Source organism: Wyeomyia smithii, chromosome 3 (assembly GCF_029784165.1).
Source record: "Wyeomyia smithii strain HCP4-BCI-WySm-NY-G18 chromosome 3, ASM2978416v1, whole genome shotgun sequence".
Lineage (NCBI taxonomy): Eukaryota > Metazoa > Arthropoda > Insecta > Diptera > Culicidae > Wyeomyia > Wyeomyia smithii.
In genome coordinates this window covers 182,132,539-182,152,000 of record NC_073696.1, presented here as the reverse complement: position 1 = coordinate 182,152,000, position 19,462 = coordinate 182,132,539, and the positions used below count along the sequence as shown (strand labels likewise).

Here is a 19,462-nt window from a genome sequence, read left to right as displayed (position 1 = left end):
TAACTAGAAATAAATACCTTTAATTTGATCCAAAAAAATTAAAAATCGATCAACTGGTTCAAAAGTTATGTTTTTTTTTTAAATTGAATACATCGAACACACTTTTTCATGGTCACCCTATTTCGGAGCTAGTCCCCCTAACAACCCAACGAAATAATACGGGTTTGATTATTTTCAACATAGATTCATCCCTGCGATTTTGAGCACAATTGAAGCAATTTTGATATTTTTTCAATAAGCGCTTCATCATATGTAACAGTTTTGTAGAAGAAATTTTTTCTTTAAAATATTGCTGTAATTTCCCCCTAAATTTGGATTCTGGATCATTGTGCAATGTGAAAGGTCTTATGTACATTAGAGTAAACCATAATCGTCGCCTCCGAATATGCTTTGTTTATAACAGGTTAAGCCACCTTAACCTGAAAAAATATTTTTCTAGACTACGATATCACTCGCATGAATTTATCCACGAATCAGACACCCTTTCTACCCGCTCCAACAAGAACCGTAGCGTTATTGTACGATATATCATGTTTTCCGCCGAAGCCCGAAGCACTCGCAGTGTGTATATGAAAACGGTGGCCTACAAACAAATCTCGCTTCGCAAGTGGCTGGATGTGCTTGCTGGCAGTGTGCTGCATGTGAAGTGGAGTCAGTAAGATAAGTTTGTCGAGTGAATCGAGGCCGTGATCCGGACTGGAGATAGCACGTTGGAAGTACCGAGTGTTCGGTTGATCGTCGATAAGTTTTTGGATGTTCTAAAAAGTGCTTTCAAGCAAAAGTTCCGCTAGAACAATTTGCTATTTGTTTTGAATTTAAGGTAAACAGCATAGCTTTTACCTGTGGCGAAAAAGTGCATCACATGAAGCGCTGTGCAGAGGAAAATTCGAGGTGCAATCTTACGTGGGTCACTGCCAGGTGGGCCCTTGTATGTGAGTGTAGTGTAGTACCGTCGATAGTAAGCTTTTAAAACTTCGTGGAGAAGAACAACGTGAAAAAATAAGTGGTGGTTCCAACATCTTCGTCGTGTACGAGTGTATAGGGTTCGTAGTCGATCTCGCGGGTCACGGAGATCTCTGTAAGAATGTAGCTAGTTTTGTCTAGCCCATAAACTAAGCTTCTTCCTCCTTTTCGTCCATCTTCCGCTCTTCTGTTCTGCTTCGCATTAGAGCGTGTTTAATCAACAAGGAAGACATCAGGTTGTGGCGAACGCGGAGTAAACCTAAACACTGGAATGGCCCCCCAAAGCAGAAACATGAATAGCAAGAAATGCTAGTACACACACACCGCAATACCTGTGCTTAGACCTCGCAACATCATAGCAGCATCAGAGCGGTATGATCTTCATTGAGTGAGTGCGCGAGAGAAAACGGGCCATTTTTGTAAAATTTGTCGACGTCACTTTAATCTAAATACCACTATGACTACTAGAGAAAAAGTGCCACGCTGGGAAAAGTGCTGAAAATGGTTTTGCGCGAAAAAAGCGAGTGAAAGAGTGCAACTCGATCGTAAGTTTACTTGAGAACCAAATACGACGGAGCAGTGACAAATGCATTCCTGATGTGCAACCCATGACTCACTTCACATTGCGCATTGAATCGTCAATCGTTAAGATGATTACCTGAAAGCTTCGATCACATTTTAAGCCCCACCAATCAGTGTACAAAGACAAACATAGGCTTTTTTGCTAACAAGAAATGATCTACGTGTGCAAGAAAAAATATTTTACTGATGATTAATCGGAAATCTGCTGAGGTGAGAACGTGTCTTCCGAAGTGAAGTGCAAGCCAAGGCTTAGTTTAGTTTCGCAGTGCCGAGCAAAATCGTTTGTTTTACGCTCATTCGCTTGTTGATTTCGCGTGAATCGTTCAAAGTTAACGAAAGGAAACCCAAATGTTATGAAACATCATCGGTAGGCAATCAATTCTTCAGTTACGCGGGGTTGTTCCACTGCAAATAGAGTTATGTTTTTGTTTTCGAAAGAATCATCGCAGTGTTAGTGCTTTACTTGCGTGTACATACGCGAAGGCTACGTGAGCGGAGAGTTAATTTTAGTGCCAGCAGTCCGCGAATATAATCGAAACAAATTGAACGGTAATTGATGTGTGGACCTAACCTCATACAAAGGTAGGTGCCTATCTCTACACTCAATAATGTTACTTCACTTTCAATGACACCACTCAATCAATGCCCGTTGGTTCGGCACGGAAAACCACGGTGTGAATGCATTGTATATCGTTTTGTCGTGCACATGGGAAGCTTACTTATTCGATGCAGCAGGGTTCTGAAAAAGTTTCTGTTTTAGGGGACTTGTTCAATCTAAATAATTGTCGAATACATATCAGAGTCGGAGCATCACTGGTGTTCTGGCTGTTTAGTATTATAATAGCTTAAATCTTGGAAAAAATATAATATTGATATAGTTTCCCAAAAACTGAAGGTTCGTTCTGTGCGTATGATGAACACAGATTGTTGATGAACATTTCACAATAAGTCAAGTATCAATTGTTATGAACTACATCATCGTAAACCCTTTTGGCACTATGCGCTCTTATAGTTGAAACGGCAGTGAGCAATGAAAAAGCTTGATATTCGAGTACTCTGGTAATAAACTATGGGATATTATTACCCTTAAAGCCTTTATGTCCTGTTTGGAAATTTATCGGTTTGTAACTTGTATTTCATTTTCCATTGTCATTTGAGCGCTAGAAAAGTTAGAACGAAACAAACATTTTATGTATAATACTGCGATACTTCACACCAGGACAATCTTTATGTGTAAGTGCTTCTCGAAAAATTAAACTTGGATACTAACAGCCACCACCCTTACTATTTTGTGACGATAAATAACGTTACGTTATGTGTCTGCTGCTAAAACGGACAGTTTTTATTCATTCTATTTTTTCAAGTTAAAGTTTCTCATAGTTTACAGCAATTTTGGTCAGAATTAGTTTTCCTATTAGAAATTTTAGAAAATGGTTTTGATCTATTATCATCAATGCGATGCCCAACTTATATGCCAGAAAATACATACATTTCCATTCAAGTCGTTTGAGAGTCTCTGACATGGTAACGAATTGAGCAGAATTTTTGCACCTGAATATTATTATCTCATTCGTTGACACAAAACAGAGGTTACTAAACTTTAAGACCAGTACGTTGGCCTTATTTTTCAATTTTTGTGTTGGATTGGACGTTGAGAGAAAATGTTTTAACATATCGCGAGTCCTATAAAAAGATAACATTATGAGGTAACATATCTGCTTTCACTTTTTATAGCGTAACGAGGAAGAAAAAATAAACATAATTGGTAAACGTGACCGTTATAAGACAGTTTCCACACCAAATGACCTCTCAGCTAATTTTGAGTGACGCCGATTTAAAGTAAGATTTGTTCACGTTGCTGCGAGTTGAGTATGTCGCCGGAGAAAGAGAACTAGTTTCGATGCCAGAGTATATTTTTTTAACGTATGTATTTTGACATACACTCTATTTAAAGTTTCGTAGCTCAAATCTTTGATTTTGATAGAAAAACTACCAAATAACCCGTTCACACCACAGCGGATATCATGCGATATCGCCTATCTTAATATCAAATACCATACACCAAATTTCCCGTAAGAACCAAATGTATGGATTCTGATATTAAGATATCACATTATATCCGCAATAGAGTGAACAAGGTATGAGATTAAATTTTAAGGAAAAAAGAATGCGTAAAAAATACACTTAGCAAAAAAAGTAAAAGTTTTGTTATAACTTCAAGTTTTCAGTTAGAGAAACAATTCATACCTTTTCAATTCCAATTTGAAAGCTAGCTTTTATCTCGATTTTTTTTGCTCAAAATCGGCTTTTAGTGTATATTCTTTTTCACATTTATTCGTAGACAGATTTGATAAACAACTAAAATCTTAAAAATTTCTCCACCCATGGCCAACTGTAATAGCAAAAGATTTTCCTCTTTTATCATCGAACCAAATATTCGTTCAATTTCGAAAATACCTCTTATTCGCCATCTCCTTTCGAATCTGATTTCATTCGGTTAAACGAAGCCTAATTTCAAATAGGCATAGATAATAGTTTCTAATGAGGAGCAGTTTGTAACAATAAATTGTATTTATTCCACCCACAACCAGTAATTGCCTTTCAACTATTTGTAATGTATTGGCAAAAACGACGAAAGTCTTTCCGTTTTTCATATAAGTAATGTCGTATTGATATGAAGGCTAAACATGCGAACATACGAAACCATAATTAAACTAGATTAAAATAGGCGATATTACTTCTATATACTGACATTTTACATGTCTTGCATTATATTAGCATTCGGAACGCATTGTAGCCAGTATTTCGAATGCTCAGTGTCTACAACCTGAATTTGGATTACGCAGGGCTTACGAAAAGTGATACCAGCTTAAATCAGCCATTTTCAACATATAAAAACTAAGTTAATCATTGGCAATGTTGACATCAAATAATTGAAAATCACATAATTAGGTATAAGCTAATGACACATTCCAGCGTAACGCGACACCATGAGGAACCGACTTTGGTGCACATTTTAGGCTGGATATTAGAAATTAGCTTAAAGAGCATATGATTGACCAGGTCGTGAATAATGCCAACTAAATGTACTTTCTTATGACGGGTTGGTTAAGCAATTTAGATAGTTGTATCATGCACTGCAACCCGATACATTTTGTAACGCGACACCATCACTGAATAACGCTTTTCAACCTTCGATTTCAGATATCTGCTCTGCTGTAAGTTCTTGAACCGTGGTTTCTTCTAGACATTTGTTCCGGAGACAAAATCCAACAAATTGACATATTAAAACATAGAAACACTGAATTTTTAGCGAAATGTGCCCAAAATGATTTCGGTGTGTCAATGGTGTCGCGTTACGCAAAACGGTCTCCTGCAAATGGTGTCGCGTTACGAAAATGCGAGCTTTGTAAATGTGGGCATTATGATTAGTTTTTAGTCATACTATATTCGGCAAAGTTGTTGTTTAGGTTAATATCAATAAGTTTATGCTATGACATTTAGTTCAAAGTTACGCCGATGGGGGCGTTTCTGATTTATATTATTTTACCACTAATATATCTACATCTCATTCAGATTTTAACCTTTTTTGATACACTTTTCCTTGAAGTCAAGGGGAAACAAGTAGTTTATGCAAAGCTATCACTCCGCACCCTCCACTTTTCGACTGGCAAACAAAAATAGCTGTATCTTTATGAAACATTGGGCCCTTTCACTGAAGCCTCGGCGAGCAACTCGTCTCGTTTGGATTTTTCTGCTACAATCTTACTCAAAATTGCACTCAAATTGCAAACTTGTTGAGGTTTTCAAGAAACAAAAATATCAAGATGTACTTGAAGTAAGAAAAAATATGTGAAAAACACGAATGAATCCGTTTTTTTGGGGATTGTTGTGGCTTGTGTGTTGGAATATTAGGTAGTGACGTAACCATCAGATATTGAGTGAGTTTGGTAGGAGTATTGTTAATTTATAATATACCTAGAGTTTGATGAGTTTGAATAAATGTTGAAAAGTTTTTTTTATTGCTTTATCAAGGTGGCTGTCAGCCACAGGCTAGTTCGCCACCGTGTGTTGAAAAGGTATTTTCCAGCAACTCCCCAAGTAACGAAGGGAAGTGTAACTGGCCTGGTTGTTTTCGTGTTTCGGAGGTTTTAGCATTGAAGACCAACGAGCTCCCATCGTTTAATATTTAGTATATCGTTTGGGTTTGATACGTTTTCATTTTTTGACTAGAAGCAAAAGCATTACCAGAGTATGTGTAGTGTACGTGAGGTTTCTGTTTAATTATCTGTGATGTAGCAATGATTATTGTTGATGTGTTTTTCGTAAAAAACATGGTTGGTTAAAGCAGTATTTACGCCAAAAAGCAAATAAAAACTAGACGCTAAACCTAGCATCAATGGCTTAAGAAACAGCATAAGTCTATTTGAGGTTAAAATAGTCAATTACACTGTTTCACACTATCTTTGAAATTATAATATATTCGCGTTTCCATAATTTATTTTAATTTTCAAGCACAAATATATTTTTACATTTTTAATGTTGTCTGAAAACCATTAGTAATACCATAGTAATTTCCCATGGGTTTCCATTGGCATTGAATATGTAATGATCTAATTCCAGTGGAAAGCAAACTCCTCACTTCTAGATGGATATAATTTGATGCAGATGACTCTTATTCATCATGATTCCGTGTTGTATTATCAATATACACTGCCAAAAGCTCAAAAACTCGTTTTTGGTAACTTTATAAAAACACATAAAATTCTCGTAAGGCGACACCATAACTTTGACCCTATTGTAATTTTGAGTAGAATGTACCAATTTCACATAACAGCATATGCTGAGAAAGGTCTCATTGAGTACTAAGAAAATCCTGAATACTACTTTTCTACAGTTTGTAACATTTGCACAATACGGAAAAACTACTATTTTTGTAACGCGACACCATAATAAAGGACCTGTTTTTCAATGACCTACCAATTGAATCTACAAAACATCAGCAACAACTGCGTTTAGGCCATGAATACGTCCATTAAAACCCTTCACTTTCTGATGTATCTAATGCCCATAGCTTAAAAATAGTATCATTTAGGCATATTTTTAAAAAATAGTGTCAAAACTATGATTTTATTAATCTTTTATGAGTGTTTTATTCAATCATTTAGTCAGATTTTGTATGCATTTTCCAATGAAACAAACGTTTTCCGTGAAGTTCAATTTATCCTCTTTCACATACACAACAGTTCTGGGTCGAATATGCAGTTTGAAGTTTTGATGGCTTGGCGTAGAACTAATACTTACTTTACATTCACTTTGTTGGCTAACGGACCGTTCACCGGTCTAGGGCCGAACGAATTAGAGATGTCCAGCTTCTTCTGTCTTGGGCAGCCGTTTTCCAGTCTCCTCGTACACCAGCAGATAGTGTATCTTCTTCCACCGCGTGCGAGGCCTACCACGGAGTCGACAGCCTCTTCCTGGTTCTCTACTGAAGATAGTTTTGGCGGCTCTCTCGTCAGGCATTCTGGCCACATGTCCAGCCCACTGAAGCCTACCCCTCTGTATTACCTTCACTATATCAGCATGTTTTTATACCTGGTACAACTCGTGGTTCATGCGTCTGCGCCACACTCCATCTTCTAGTTTACCGCCAAGTATCGATCGCAGAACTTTACGCTCAAGAACTCCGAGCACTCGTCGATCAGCTTCCTTCAGTGTCCATGCTTCATGTCCGTGAAGGGCCACCGGGAGAATCAGCGTCCTATACAGCGCTAGTTTTGTGCGAGTTTGCAAACTACGGGACCTCAGCTGGTTACGTAGTCCGTAGAAGGCCCTGTTCGCAGCTGCAATTCGTCGTTCCACTTCACGGCTTATATCGTTGTCACATGTCACGAGCGTACCAAGATAAACAAATTCATAAACCACTTCTAATCGTTTCCCGTCTATCTCCACCTCAGCACCAACACCACGGGGACTCCCACGCTCTCTGCCAACTACCATGTACTTCGTTTTGGCAGAGTTAATGACAAGTCCCAAACTCGCTGCTTCCTTCTTAAAAGGTACGAATGCCTCCTCCACGGCCTTACGGTTGATACCGATGATATCGATATCGTCCGCAAAACCAAGAAGCATGTGAGATTTCGTGATGATCGTACTGTTTCTTTCCACGTTTGCTCTGCGTACTGCACCCTTAAGAACGATGTTGAACAGTAAGTTGGAGAGCGCATCCTCCTGTTTCAGTCCATCTAACGTTACGAACGCGGCTGATGTCTCGCCAGCTATCCGCACGCACGATTTCGATCCCTCCAGTGTCATACGACTCAGCTTAATTAGTTTCGTAGGGAAACCAACATGATCTGCCACAGCTCGTTTTTTTTCACTGAGTCGTATGCCGCCCTGAAATCCACAAACAGATGGTGTCGGTAAGTTGTACTCCTGGAACTTATCGAGGATCTGTCGCAGGTTGTAGATTTGATCCTTCGTGGAACGCCCTTGTCGAAAACCAGCCTGGTATTCGCCAACGAAAAATAAATCAGTAATGGCGGACAAAGCAATTTTTCTTTGAAATACTTCATTTATTTTTTAAGTTTGCTCTTTAAACATGACTGCAACAATTAAAACTAGCAATAGTTGATTTGAAACTTAAACCAGACTTCCAATACAATTACAATTAATTTGGAACATATCATCAAGGAGTACAAGCGAGGGTAGGATTGAGGACCGCTGGCCTACTTCGATGACTTTTTTCTCCCATGATATCTACACAGTATTTGAATGATGTTACATGATTCTAAATTTTTTCAGTTGGAAAGCTTATGGTTATTAACGTTCTAAACGCATTTGTTTCCGAGTTACACCAAAGTGGTTTTTCACGCGGGCAGAGATGGTGCGTGAATTCCGCGTAAAAGACTGCATAAATTCCGAAATCCACGTTAAAAAAGGTCCAAAAGTCATCATACAGATATTCGCAGGGTAGACACCCAACCGGGAAAACCGGCAAAAACGGGAATTTTTTAGAACCGGGAAAAACCCTGGAATTTCACTGAATATCGCTTAGAATACTCACAACTATTGAGTATGCATTCGACGAAGACATTGCTGACTTCCTACCACCGTAGCGCGGAGCGCTTTGATATTTTTTGTAGAGATCTGGTATCCGATTCAGGCAGGAACCTTCCTTTCCTGACCGTGTTCATCAAGAAGATTTTGATTTTATCGCATGGAAATGCCACGTTGGGATGAGGTTTCTTCGTGAACAAGGAGTGCCTAGTCGTGTCGTGAGTCCGGAAGAGGAAAGCCTTGTAGCGTAGCGCTTGGCGTACGATGCAGTACAGGATGCCTGTGTAGTAGACTTAATTGATATCACCAAATATCCATTACGCTCGCAATTTACATGACCGATATGCTGAATCGTTGAAGAAAGAAGAAGTCAGATCAAGATGAAGAAGCCCGGAAGAAAAAAACCACGGCAAATGCTAATGAAGCGATAGAAACCAAAAAGGCAAACTCCTCGCGGACACCCCGAAAGAGGCAGCAGAATGAGGAGATGCATGCGATGCTGTAGAAATGTGTTTGAAATGTTGTGAAAATCTGATTGGCCTGATTACAATAAAGTTTGTTTTGCAACAAATGTGTAACATAATTCGTTTATATATGGATTTTTATATGGTTGAGATAAGAACGGTTTCTGCAAACTTAATTTGGCCTAAGAGTCTCCAGTAATGAGTATTATATGCGTTGCTTATAAGACACTTGTAAACAAGATCTCCTCTCATGAAAGATGACATCCATCATATTTTTCCAATTTCTGCGACAATATCTCTTGGTTAAGGCTGAATACGTTTAGCATATCAGGATGTAAATAGAAGTCACGCTTTTTAATCCTTAATTAGGTATGTGGAAAACTACATAATTCAAAAGTACAATTAACCGGGAAAAATATTTGAATGAACCGAGAAAAACCGGGAATTCAATTTCGGGTTTTGAGCGGCCACCCCGTATTCCTCGTTATAACGTAACGTACATAAATTAAGTAACGCCGAAAATCTAGATTTTAAACCCCAGTAATGAGTATTATATGCGTTGCTTATAAGCGTAGAAGTAGCCGCGTAAAAGCGACTCTAGTATATTTTTAGTTTACATTTGAAAATTTTCAATTAACATATATAGCAAATACGCCTTTCCTTAAAATATATGTGAATCCCTCGCAGCAAACATGAGGTCATAAAAGTGTCTAAGTATTGCTAGAAGTATTCAAGCATACACTTGATTTAAAGTATTGTAGCTCAGAAGCCTTTCAACTCTCTGAAAACAAGACATAGGGATAATAATTAACACTAAATTATGAATTAGTGATCAACATTCTAAATGCATCTGTTTTTGAAATATTTCACAACTAGGTTAGGGGTCATCCACATACCACGTGGACAGATTTTCAACGATTTTGACCCCCCCCTCCACCTCCGTGGACAACTACCCATATGAATTCTAAAAAAATTGTATGGACCGTGGACATTAGCCAACTCCCCCCCCCCTGTCCACGTGGTATGTGGATGGCCCCTTTTATGCAAATACGCTTTTTTACCGATACCCGACAAGAATCCCAAAAGCTTATTCCAATAACACTAGTAAACACAGGATTTACCCTAAAGCTCAAACTAGAAAAATAAATGAGAGGTTATAGCTTTTTAACCATTCTTGTGAATTTTGGTGCCTCTAGTGAAGATAGCTTTTTCAGAGACTTAAATGAGTTTTCCCATAAGCCAAGGTAGAAGCGACGAACCCGGCGAGCAATTAATCGCGACATTTTGACGCACTTCTGCATACACTAGGGGCACCAATACACAGGAATGATTAAAAAGCAACAATCTTTTAAGAGCAACCATTTTGTGTCTTTACTCTGAACCACTACGAACCGATTCATATAAATATAAACAAAAACACAGTGATTTGATGTTTCGGTAAACTTTAGGTTCTAAACCAACACTTTTGTTACGCTTAACGAACCGTGGCTCATTTTCGAAAGACGTTCTTTTTTTTGTTAACCAACTCATATAAATGGCTCGTAAGCCGCTCGCTAATCCCTAACCGAAAAAAAAATCGTAGCACAGAAAAGGTTTTTTTTGTTTTTTTTCTGACTTATGTAGAAAAAGATGCATCTACGTAATTAATATGCACGTGTTTTCAAGTATGTTGAAAACTTTCGTTCCTCATGTCTACTTTTCTTTATTTTGATTATGCTTTGTAGGTTTATTTTCTCACTATGGGGCCATCCACATACCACGTGGACAGCTGGGGGGGGGGGGGGTTGGTTTGGCTAATGTCCACGGTCCATACAATTTTTATAGAATTTATATGGGCAGGTGTCACGGAAGGAGAGGGGGGGTCAAAATCGTTAAAAATCTGTCCACGTGATATGTGGATGGCCCCTATGGAATTTACGCGTTTTCTGCCCGAATTTCGCAGAAAAGTCGATCTTTATGCGTTATTTTTTAAACTTGTTTTTCAATATCGTTTTTTCAGAGTATTGGATGAGTTTCCTTAATCCAATTACGGAATAGTCACTGATTTGACCAGATCTTTTCATTTTTATCTGATTTCCATATTATTTTCAGATGGAAATAAAATTACGTTTAAGTCTTTTTCGAAAGTTTCAAGTTTTTATGTGTATCCACGTAGATTTCGGAATTGACGTGTTTTTTTGAGTTCTTCTACGCGCTGCATAATCCCCGCATAACAAGCATCTTTAGTGTACACTAAGTACTGATTTTTTCCCTAAGACAATATTAGTATTCTCTGAGCAGGAATAAAATTCACCGCTCCCATCATTAAAATCATTTAAATTCAAATTTTGGATTTAAATTATCCTCGAAAGATAAACTAAGTTAAATTATCAAATTTTCAGTACAATTATTTCTAGATATTAACATGAGTTTTTCATCTACTTTTTCAATTGACGAAATAACAAACTTCTCTCTCCAACATTTTTGTTTTGTGACATTTTACGACTGTCTCTCTATCAGCCTCTTGTCAATACGACGATTAAATTTTCCGATGTTTTCTCCGTCATTTTTAATATATTAAATTTTAAGCTCCTTCAACCATGGCTGCTCTTATTGAACCCCCGATAATGGACAAGGAAAGCTTGTTTACGGTGCAGTATAAATGGACGTAGAGTAGGGAACCTATTTTAAGCAGCTTATGTAGTCTCCTATGTATTGAGACGAAATACTCAAAATGTATAAGCCGTAATACAAGCATAATTATATCAATGTGTTCGTAATCTTATTCTCTATCAGTACTTATTTGTATATTATAGAACTGATTTAGCAAACTTTAACAATAATCAATTAAAGTTCCCAACCGAGGGTCGCCATTTCAACCTCCCCGAACCTGTTTCAGACATTTTGCATCTGTTTTGCAGGGGATTTTCTTCAGTCCACAAATGATTCCTGAATGGCTGCATTTTTGGTTGATTTTTTCAATTGGCATTAATTGGAAGATTTCTCTGTGTTGAACGATATTTTATACACTCTTACGACAGCTAATCAGAGTTTTCGTTTCCGTTATTAGAATTGTCGATACTGATCAACATTCAGGAGTTTGAGGCACGGTTTTTTCGACTGCCTTAAGGGGTTATATACCTTTTTAGTTTTCAATAAACCGAAAAAAAATTTATTGTATTATCTTCAAATACAACATCTTGAGAACATTTTCACAAATTTTCATAAAGATCTGAGCAATAGGAAGAAAGTTAGAGCGATTTGCAGCGCGCCTCGCCACGGCCGCATAAACTAAACTTGAAACTTTACACGCCTTTATCTCGGAATAGTGTTTTCCGCAAAATGACTTTACCGTGATCTTGATCGCGGGAAAATTACTGAACCGATTTCTTTCATCTTTTTTTTTAAATTTTCGTTATAAAATTCGCCGGTCCTTGAACGATCGCTTTTTGAAACATACAGTTACATTTTGCCGCAAAAAAATTTTCAATGCAATTTTCACTGAAAACAAAATACTCATAAAAGCGATCGTTCAAGGACCCGGCACACTTCTAAACTAATGAAAACATATGAGTTTTTTTATTTCGGTTGACCCGCTGAGTCTCTATCAGGATCACCGCAAGCCTCTGCAAAAAATAGCGTATCGGGGAAACGGCCATCACTCGAGTAATAATTGGTATATCTCAAAATCAAACGTACTTGTTTTTTGTTGATAAACTGTACTTTCAGAAAAATACCCCTTTGATGCAATAAAAATGGTGCTATGCACCTTATAATAGATTCAAACTTTCCTCATTTTTCTAGACCAAGAAAGTATATAACCCCTTAAATAGGCAAAAGAGAAGCCAAGCTTTGGTGCTACATTCCGATTCGGAACTCGACCTACTGTTTACTATACACAGACTTCGCAGCCAACTGTTAGTGTACAGGAACGATCCTACTGCAACCAACAATCTCTTCCGAGCCGGAATTCGAACATACGATGACTGGATTGTTAGGCCAGCATCGAACCTCGGGACCAGTTAGAAGGCACCACTGCTTAAAATACACGTGTTAAAAAGCAGGATAGAGGACGGCTTAATCCTACTTTCTGACACAGTTGAAAACGAAAGAATATTTGAGTTTGGATGCTAGAATTCGAAAGAGATTCAAGAACAATTTACCTTTTTAAAAAATTGAATGCATGCGTGATATTCATGGAACTGTTTTATATATCATAATATAACATTTCGAAACAAGAAACCGGGAGTAATTTTTGTGAATACCTTAAACCCTTTAACACAAATGCGAAATCTGTTACAATGTCAAATAGAAAAATACATCTTCAGCGCTATTCTCAGTCCACTATGTTTACCGAAGTGACAGTCCGGATGAAATGTTCTTTTATGCTTTGTTTTCGATTACGCGCTTAAAGCGATATCTCATCGCCGTACGTTGAAGCTATTAGCTACTGTACCTCAGTTCAGACGTCAGAGCAGCAAGTGTAGAGCTAGATTTCACACTGACCGGACAAGTTTGTAAGATGGGAGATACCGTTCGGGCAAGACATATTTCTTTTCCGGTCTAGTAGTTTCTCATTGCATATGGGTAGTCAGTTTCCAGTTCGGACGAAAAATAGTCACAGTTTCTAGCGCTGCAAAAAAAAAACCAGTAGTGATTCTTTTTTCTCGTGTGAACTGAACTTGAATGAAGGCGATGTGAAATCCGAATCCATTCAATAATATTTGTTGGGATTTATTACAACGAGCAAAATTTTCAGCCTGTTTTTCAATATCTCTTACGAGATAAAGCTGTATGTGTCGCACATAACTTATCTAGTCCATTGTGAAAGTTAATTTCCTCTTATGGTATTTCATCTCAGTATAAACTCTTTTTTTCTTTCTCGCACTTTTTTCGCAGCTGGTGAGCTGGGAAATGCAGTTCAAGATGCATTCGTCATCGCAGTTGAACAACAGGCAAGAGAAAGACTGCAACGTCTGTCCGCACTCAAACGGATCACTCCGGTTGACATGTCCCAGCTGTCTATAAAGGTAAGTGATAGGACGTTCCTCAGTAACAGTAAATTTACCCATGATCGGTGAAAGCATTTCGCCTTCGGTGGACAACCTCACAACTATTCTCTCCACTGAATTTCGTTCCTACTGCTAAAGGTAGCAATTATGAGTACTGTAAAATATTTTATGCACAACCTGAACGCACAACAAACCGGCTCTCATTCGAATCAATCGCCGCTACCATATTGGTTCAAGTTATAGTTATGACAAAGCTGTTATAAATTTTTATCACATATTTTACTCTATAAAATTTTCAATTTTCGCTCCCATATCCTAATTTAGAAGAATATGTAGCTATGAGCAAAATCGTTCGTTCATTTTATCGTTCACTCTACATTCTTATTATCTTGGGTGTTGTTAGTGTGTCAACAATGAACATGCTCGTAACCTCTTATTATGTCTAGACAATTGAAGAACGCTGTTTATGAATACATCAACACGAGAGTCATTCGCCTCTTCCAATCTAGACGCGTTGAGTAGGTGGCAGTACCTGCAAGCACCCACCGCAAGCCAGAATAATGTCATCGGCCTATAGAACGCATGTTAGTAAACGCAAAAAAAAACAGAACATGCCCGCGTGAAATTAAAGGCTGCTGGTGATTGACTACTTTTTGTCTTCTCATAATAAATGAATGATTGTGACATCAAATCAAATACAGGCTAGCACTGAAGTAAATAATTGTGTTGTACATTATGAACTGAGATTAATATGCATGAGGGGCACTTTTTTTCGTTTGCGGAAATGTTTGCCAACATATGAATTATATCATCTCAACGCTAGATAAAGATTGACTTATCTTATAGTGTATGATTTATATTACGGCTATACCGGCTAATTCAGTTAATTCAGAAATACGACTACAGAATCAGAAGCGCGTCTTGGCTATTTATCCTTCTTCTTTCTTTCATTCAAATTTCAAAAAACAATCTGATGTCCGATAGGGTAAAGTATACCTATTTTTTTCTTCACACAGTACATTAGATACAATCAATTAGCTGTATAATATCTAATGTCGAATAGATGTGTGTAGGAGAATACGTTCCAATGGCATAAAGGAAGCGTTTGAGCTAAAAATAAAGATTTGACGGAAAATATTGATCGTTGTCGGTGTACCAGCTATCAAAACCATCCCTCACTGTACCTTATCTTATCGGAGAAAAAATTTTATCGACTGCACTGAGTAGTTTTAGTGTCTCATTTCAAGTTGAATTTGATACCTGATACAATTAATACTGATTTAAACAGTTTATCAGACGCATTATTTAAAATTGCTCAAATTAAAATTGTCACAAAGATGAACTAATTTTCCCATGACCAGAGTATTGGTTATTGGATTCCCTCGAAATGGAACATTTTTTTAACAAAATATATTTAACAAAAAAATCTCATCGCACGGTTTTATGCCTAGTTTGATTGTTGTTAAAGCGACGACACTGATGTTTTTATATCTGTAAATAACAAAAAATCTGGCAGAAAGCGCAAGGAGATCTAAATGAACTAGAATGCTAAGCAGCTGATTGCTTTCGAGATAAATGTTGATTTAGTTTCGGACCGATCTCTTTGATGTTCTGGCATACAGTTCCATACAGGTGGTCATAGTGGTGTGGCGATTCTACCGGTACCGGTCTGACAACTCTGCAGACTTCGCCAACCTTTATCGTTAGAAAACCGACATTCGCCGAATGAAATAGGAAGTTTCGGTTTAGTGATCATACCGCGAACGATTCATTTTCGAATCTGATGACAAACAATGCAATGTTACTGGACGCTAGTGATTTTCTGGCATATGAACATTTGTACATAATGATCCTGTAGTACAAGCATAAAATTTAATTATGCTTTTATTCAATTCTGATGATATTGACGGATATACTAAAAAAATAGTTAACAACTTTTGAGAATCTAGTGTTAGCTAAAGATCTAACAAATCCTACCGAGACTGCTGCCTACTTGCCTATGAAAATCACAAACAAAGATTAGTTGAAAATAATGCATGGAATCGATGTTTGATAAGGCGTCATCCATTAATTATGTAAGGACTTTTTCGAAATTTTCAACCCCCCCTCCCCCCATGATAAGGCTAAGTAAGATTTTGCATTACCCCTCTCCTCCCCCCCACGAATCTTACGTAAGATTGTCTTTCAGGGAAAAAAATATTTTCGAAGGTAAAACTTTTTTTTTTACACAAAGCACATTCGTAGAGGATAAAACAAAATAAGTTAATACAGTTAATACTATGTTAAAGTAAACAAAATTCAAAATTAAGTAGAAATGGAGTGAAGCACGCAATCACCCAGCGACGGCGAATTCACTGCTTTCCCAAGGTTCAACTGTTAAGATCGCAGCGATAAATAATTCAACTAACTTTATTTACTTTAGTTTTGTGAACTTTTTTTCAGTTTTTTTTAAATTTTTCAATCTTACGTAAGATTCTCTTGATTCCCCCTCTCCCCCTTCGTAAGCAATCGTAAGAAATTCGGATACCCCCCTCTCTCCCTGAACCCTTACGTAATTTGTGGAAGACCCCTAATATATTGCTGAACACTTTATCATTTAGTTGTATTGAAAGAATCTAGTAAATATAACATCACTAAAGGTTATTAAATTTTGGCGACGCGATGTTTTAATAATCGCGAACACAGACGGAACACGACGAGTGATCAGACAAGACACTTATTGCTCTTACAGATATAAAAGGATAATATAATAATTACCTTTCGTCTACCGGTTTCGGGCTACATATTGCCCATCGACAGGACGAGATCCCATGTCCAACTGGTTAAAATTCTCGTACGTTATATCGCACGCGTCGAAGAGAGTGAGCTGGAGATTACTTTCTCCCCGTTGTCAAGTTGAAGAGAATTGAGTTGATCGGTGCATCGTCGTCGTTCATCAATGGTTGTTTGGCCGTCGCAATGCGATGTTTTAACTGCTCATATTTTTTAACAATTATGTGTTGAATTCTTTCTCATCAATCTTTGCACAATCCCGACGCGTATTTCGTTATTTTTTTTAAATCTAGGGAAGATGTTTTGTGATGAATTAATTATTTACTAATATATATTCAGAATTTTTATTGTGTGTTCTGCCACAAACGGTGCCATATCAATACTATTACAAATATTTTTATTTTTGTATCATTAAAAGACTGTAATTACTTTCGCAGTTAAGTGAATATAATTGCAAGAAAATTTAAACGTATTTCGTTATACAACATCCAAACAGCCGTTCAAGTAATTATTTGAGAACGGTTTAGCACGAAATATTTTTGGTAGGTACTGATGAGAGGTACTATTTGAATAAATTTTGAATGCTATAAACGTAATCGTAAAAGTGTCTCAAACGCCAAATTCAATGTACAATAGTATAAAATTATAATTTTCTCAGGAATATTCCTCATTTCGCATGGAAGGTTTTATTTCTCACCTTTGTTATACAAAAAAACAAAGGTTATAAATCGGTCGAAAAGCGCAAAAAAATGTATGTATGTATATTAGGCTGTCCCAAAAAAAATTCATTTTGAAAAAGTCAAAGGTGAAGTCACAAAACTGAATGCAATGCTGAACTGAACCATGCAAAATATTCAAAAACAACCCCACAAAAATAAAAAAATATATGGAAAAATTTAGGAATCGAACAGAATTGAAAAAAGTGCAAAAGTGTGGGTTTGTAACTTAAAAAAGTAATTTTTTCATAAATCACGTTTGGGCAACCTGAAAACAATTTTTTAGAAAGTCGAAATGTTCTACAAAAATGCTATAAATAACATTATCTTTCAATTTAGGGCTGAGCACCTTGACTTTTTCAACATCGATTTTTTTGGGACACCCTAATGTATGTGTATGTATATTTTTTTTACAAGGTGACAGGGAAATCTGCAAACGTACACCAGAGCTCAGGGAGTGGGATTGAATCTAACCAAACCCGGCCTTAGTCTCTAGTTTTTATCGTCTCAGAGCCACGGTTTAGTATTACGTTGAAAAGTGGCTTTTCGTGCTTCATGCACCCTCTTTACTCTTATAGCTCATAGTTAACCACCTGCAGACTGGCAGTTAGCTATCACTGGCGTGTTGGTGGTTTACCACACACCACACACTCAGTAGCTCCAGGGCTATCTGAGAGGCGGCTGCACAAACCGCACTCCAGATGTCCGGGTCTTCGCATGTTTTCCGAACTAATTGGTCCGGAGTAGTGTCTGCCTTGCTCACTATTATCATGTCTCTCCTCTATCGCGCAAAGCGAGGGCATACGAAAAAGACATACTCAGCGGTCTTCTCCACATTTACGCACTTGGGATACATGGTGAACTCCGCGTGCCCGAACAGTGTGTAGATACTACTTGAAGCAGCCATGGCCTGATAGGACATGTGTCAGGTGGAATAATGTTGGTGCGTCCATTACGAGATCCGTGATAATGCTGCAATAGCCGTTGAGGCCCTTGGTGGTCTTATGGTGTGCTAACTCCAGTTTCCTGGAGTGCATCAATGTTCGACCGTGCGTATGCAGTGCACGGCCGTCAACTCGACCTCTCTGATCGACTCGCCGTACACCTCCAGCTTTATGTCGTTCGCGAAGCCGACGATAACAACCCCAGCAGAGAAATTCAGCTTCAACACGCCGTTGTGCATGACATTCCACAACACCGGACCCAGGATAGAACCTTGCGATACTCCTACGATGGTTGGAACGCACTTTCAACCTTCTCCGTGTTGTATGCTAGTACTCGATTCTGTCCCAGTTGGGGCTATTGAACGCAGTCTTCACGTCGAGCGTGACGATCGCGCAATAGCGGATGCCTCTTCTCTTACGCTGGAGTGCTACCTCAGCCAACTTGGTGACAGATAGAATGGGGAGCTGCGTAGCCGCGAGGTTACAGAGTCCGCTTTGTCAACCGGATGGTTGTGGGTTCGAATCTTAGTAGAATAAGACCATTCGAAGTCAAAAAGGACTCAAGCATTGCTTTTTCTCAGGCTCCCCCACCACCTACCCTTCCTTAATGCTGAAAACTATAATATACCTTTGCGTGACTTCAAAACAAATAAATACAAATACAAAAACAAGTCCCTCTCATGAATAAAACTGGTCAGCAGGACGCACGACGAAACTTCATGCATGTTTGCATGCATGCCACTTCTCAATAGCAGTGTTGCTAATAATAAAGGTGCGGGATAAAGCAGACAACCGGGCATATCACACAATAGATCAACGATTCTGGTCGCAGTGAGGAAGTCCATATAGGAAAAAAAGACGGGAAGAATAACATCCAGAGTGGACCTGCCGTTCCGGAAACTGAACTGGTTACTTCCAGACCGTTTATTTATTTATTTCGTCAATCATGGTAGACTACATACAGTTTACTT

At 38.0% G+C, this 19,462-nt stretch overlaps 1 protein-coding gene across 5 annotated transcripts in view; it reads left to right on the top strand.

Moving 5' to 3' along the window:
* The window catches only part of LOC129733182 (protein PALS1), a 113,140-nt gene that overhangs the window by 23,072 nt on the left and 70,606 nt on the right, over positions 1-19,462 (top strand). For 4 of the 5 annotated variants that reach the window (XM_055694808.1, XM_055694807.1, XM_055694811.1 and 1 more), the window contains exon 4: positions 13,947-14,077. In XM_055694808.1, the coding sequence (XP_055550783.1) occupies positions 13,947-14,077 (131 nt within the window). Of the gene's footprint in view, positions 1-646; positions 2,128-13,946; positions 14,078-19,462 lie in introns of those variants that run through there. The other variant, XM_055694809.1, reaches the window with a different exon arrangement.